Source organism: Cyprinodon variegatus, unplaced genomic scaffold (assembly GCF_000732505.1).
Source record: "Cyprinodon variegatus isolate N-32 unplaced genomic scaffold, C_variegatus-1.0 Scaffold922, whole genome shotgun sequence".
In the NCBI taxonomy this organism is placed as follows: Eukaryota; Metazoa; Chordata; class Actinopteri; order Cyprinodontiformes; family Cyprinodontidae; genus Cyprinodon; species Cyprinodon variegatus.
Genome location: NW_015151375.1, coordinates 121,871 through 124,603, shown reverse-complemented (window position 1 = coordinate 124,603; position 2,733 = coordinate 121,871). Strand labels below are relative to the sequence as shown.

Genomic DNA, 2,733 nt, shown 5'->3' with positions numbered 1-2,733 from the left:
CCAAAAATTTTAGCAGAATTTTCTAGCAGTTATTTCTTGGTAATGTTTGAACACAGTAATGTTCAATATGTAATTCCTGAGACAGAGTTTTGAGGAAGACACACCAAGTGCTATGAAATACTTATGTAAAGGGGTTACAATTGCTAGCTTTGGTAATTAGGTAAATGCATATATATATTTAACAGGAGTAAATAATCTTTATTTTCAACTGCACAAGTGTGCAAGTGTTTTTGTCTATAGGAGTTAACAGCAAAGTCTAATACATTTTGATAACATTTGACTCTAAAGTGTAATTTATATTTTATAATTTTTCATCTTTTATTTTTTTTCTCCTCAGCTGAACCTGTCGATGTATTAAAAGCACTAGACTTCCAGAGTTCTCCTGAAGGAATCCGAAAAACACCAGGGTTCTGTACCGTCCGGAAGGGATCCAAACCAGACGTGGCTTACAGAGTGGCAAAAAATGCTCAGATTAGTGCTCCAACCAAACAGCTCTTCCCAGGTTTGTAAAGACAACCTCATCTCTCTTCAATGGGCAGTTATTTCACAAAACTATCTGCAATTCCTAATGAACATTGATACATAACTAAACTGTTATATTTTTTCATTTTATTTTTTCAGAAATAGATATTAAGGGATACCAACAATAATATTTAGAGGGAAGAAAAATCTTGATTCCTATAAAGTAAATTAACTACATTTTTATTTTATAACTCCAAGAATGAACAGATAAACTGAAAAAAGTTATATAAAGAATCCAAATAAAGTTAAAAAATCAATGGATCTCTTTAAAGTGTGAGGGATTGCATCAGAGTCAATGAGTCGATGCAATCAACTGGTTTTCCTTAGATATAAAACTTTGAACCAATTGACTGCATGATCTGGTTGAACTGTAAAGTGCCTTGAGATGACATGTGTTGTGAATTGGTGCTATATGAATAAACTGAATTGAATCGATTTAATGAAGCCCAGTTGATACATTTCGTCACTTAGTTTCCAGTGTCGCCTTTAGAAAGGTTATAGTGACATTGGATTGCTTCTTTTCAAAAGGAAAAACCGACCAGACTGAACAAGAGTGGCCAACTTCTGTATGAATTTTCTATATGAACAGAAAGAAAACTACCATTCCTGAAGCGACCGGACTTCTAAAGTGAATTTGATCAACCAAAGTTATTTTAGTCTTCACCCCAGATGTACTAAAAGCTTTTGACTATAATTAAGCTTGCCAAGTATGGATGGTTAAATAAATACATAAATTAAATGAAATAATTAATTTGAAAAAAATAGCTTTTTTAAAGTCATTTCTACGATTAAAACATCTTTTGTGGCCTAGAACTGCAAACTTTTACTATTTACATTTTCCGTTTTTGTTGCATAAGTGCAACTGCTTTTTGGTATACAGTATAGCTGTCCTCAATTCTTTTTTTTATTGCCACTTTAAGGAATGTTTTATCCAAAGGTAGATACAATGTAGGGTTGTTATCCAGCTCTGCATTAACTTAGATGTTTCACACAATACTCACTTCATGGTTAATTACAGGGGGACATATTATTCTTTTAAATGCTTCCTATTTGTATTCTAATTATTCATTTGAGTTCTAAATAAGGTGGAAATGTTTTTTTTGTGCCTTAAATCCTTACAGTGCGGGGAGCCGTAGCTCCACCAGGGCAAGCCATGTTCGCAGGTCAAGCTGTGTTTGTAGTTTTCTATCTGAGAAATAACATTTTGTTGCGAACAAGCTTATGTCAGCTTACCTCATTTAAAGTACTAGTAGTCCTATTGAAGGAACGGATTCATCAATAAGCCAAAACCTTTAAGCAAATCGCTCTTGGTACTGGCTGAGATTGAAGAAGCACTTGTCCTTGAAGTGTTTACCAAAAATGAACATATTTGGGGTGTATTCCCTCGAAAAAATAAAATTTAACCAAACATAATGAAGAGGCCCCAATGGTAGGCAGTGTAATGGCTTGTGTTGGTTTATGCACCTAACAACACAACATTTAGGCTTCTTTCCCCAAACATTCTGTAAAAATATCTCTGTTGCACCTGAAGGCATTAATTTGCAATTTTCTACACTCCTAGAGGCTCCAACTACACATTAGCATGCATGAAAAAGTGGATTTTAAATATGTCAGCTTTAAAGGAACAGTGTAAATGTTAGCCACTGGGGGCGGTAGACCTGTAACATCAAGGTTCAGCATTACTTGAAAGCTACTGGCCCTGGGTTGTCACAAAATTAAACAAATTTAAGCCAGTCTTGCACATTTGCAGCAACAGGACATTTTACCATAAATAATAATTTGTTATTTATTTTTGTCTTTCACATTTTTATACAATGTAAAGCATTTTTAACAGCTGATCTCTGAACAAGAACAGTGTATAACTTCCATTGACAACTTAAAATCTTTGCCAATTAATAAGAGACTGGAATTGATATTTCCTTAATTCAGTAGTAATCTTTTAGTTGTAGATAGTGCTAATATGATATATAGTTTTTTTGTCTATGAGATAGCAACAGTTTACTGGCAGTAGAGCCAGTGCTTTCAGCACTAGCTATAGAAATAGATATGAAAGCTTGAGTACATAAATGGGTGTGGATAAGGTTTGGAGTCTGGATCCTTTTTAGAAATCAAACTTAATAAAAAACATTTAAATGGGAAAGCTTATCTCTGAACTGAATGTGAGAATAAATAAAAGTAAAATTTCAACAGGGTTGATTTAGGACTGGAAGA

The 2,733-nt window shown here is 33.7% G+C and overlaps 1 protein-coding gene across 1 annotated transcript in view; it reads left to right on the top strand.

Annotated features, from left to right (window-relative positions):
- Nucleotides 1–2,733, top strand: part of LOC107099952 (collagen alpha-1(XI) chain-like) — a 102,987-nt gene that overhangs the window by 10,786 nt on the left and 89,468 nt on the right. Inside the window, exon 2 of the mRNA XM_015398282.1 lies at nucleotides 338–502. Within this exon, the coding sequence (XP_015253768.1) occupies nucleotides 338–502 (165 nt within the window). The remainder of the gene's footprint in view (nucleotides 1–337; nucleotides 503–2,733) is intronic.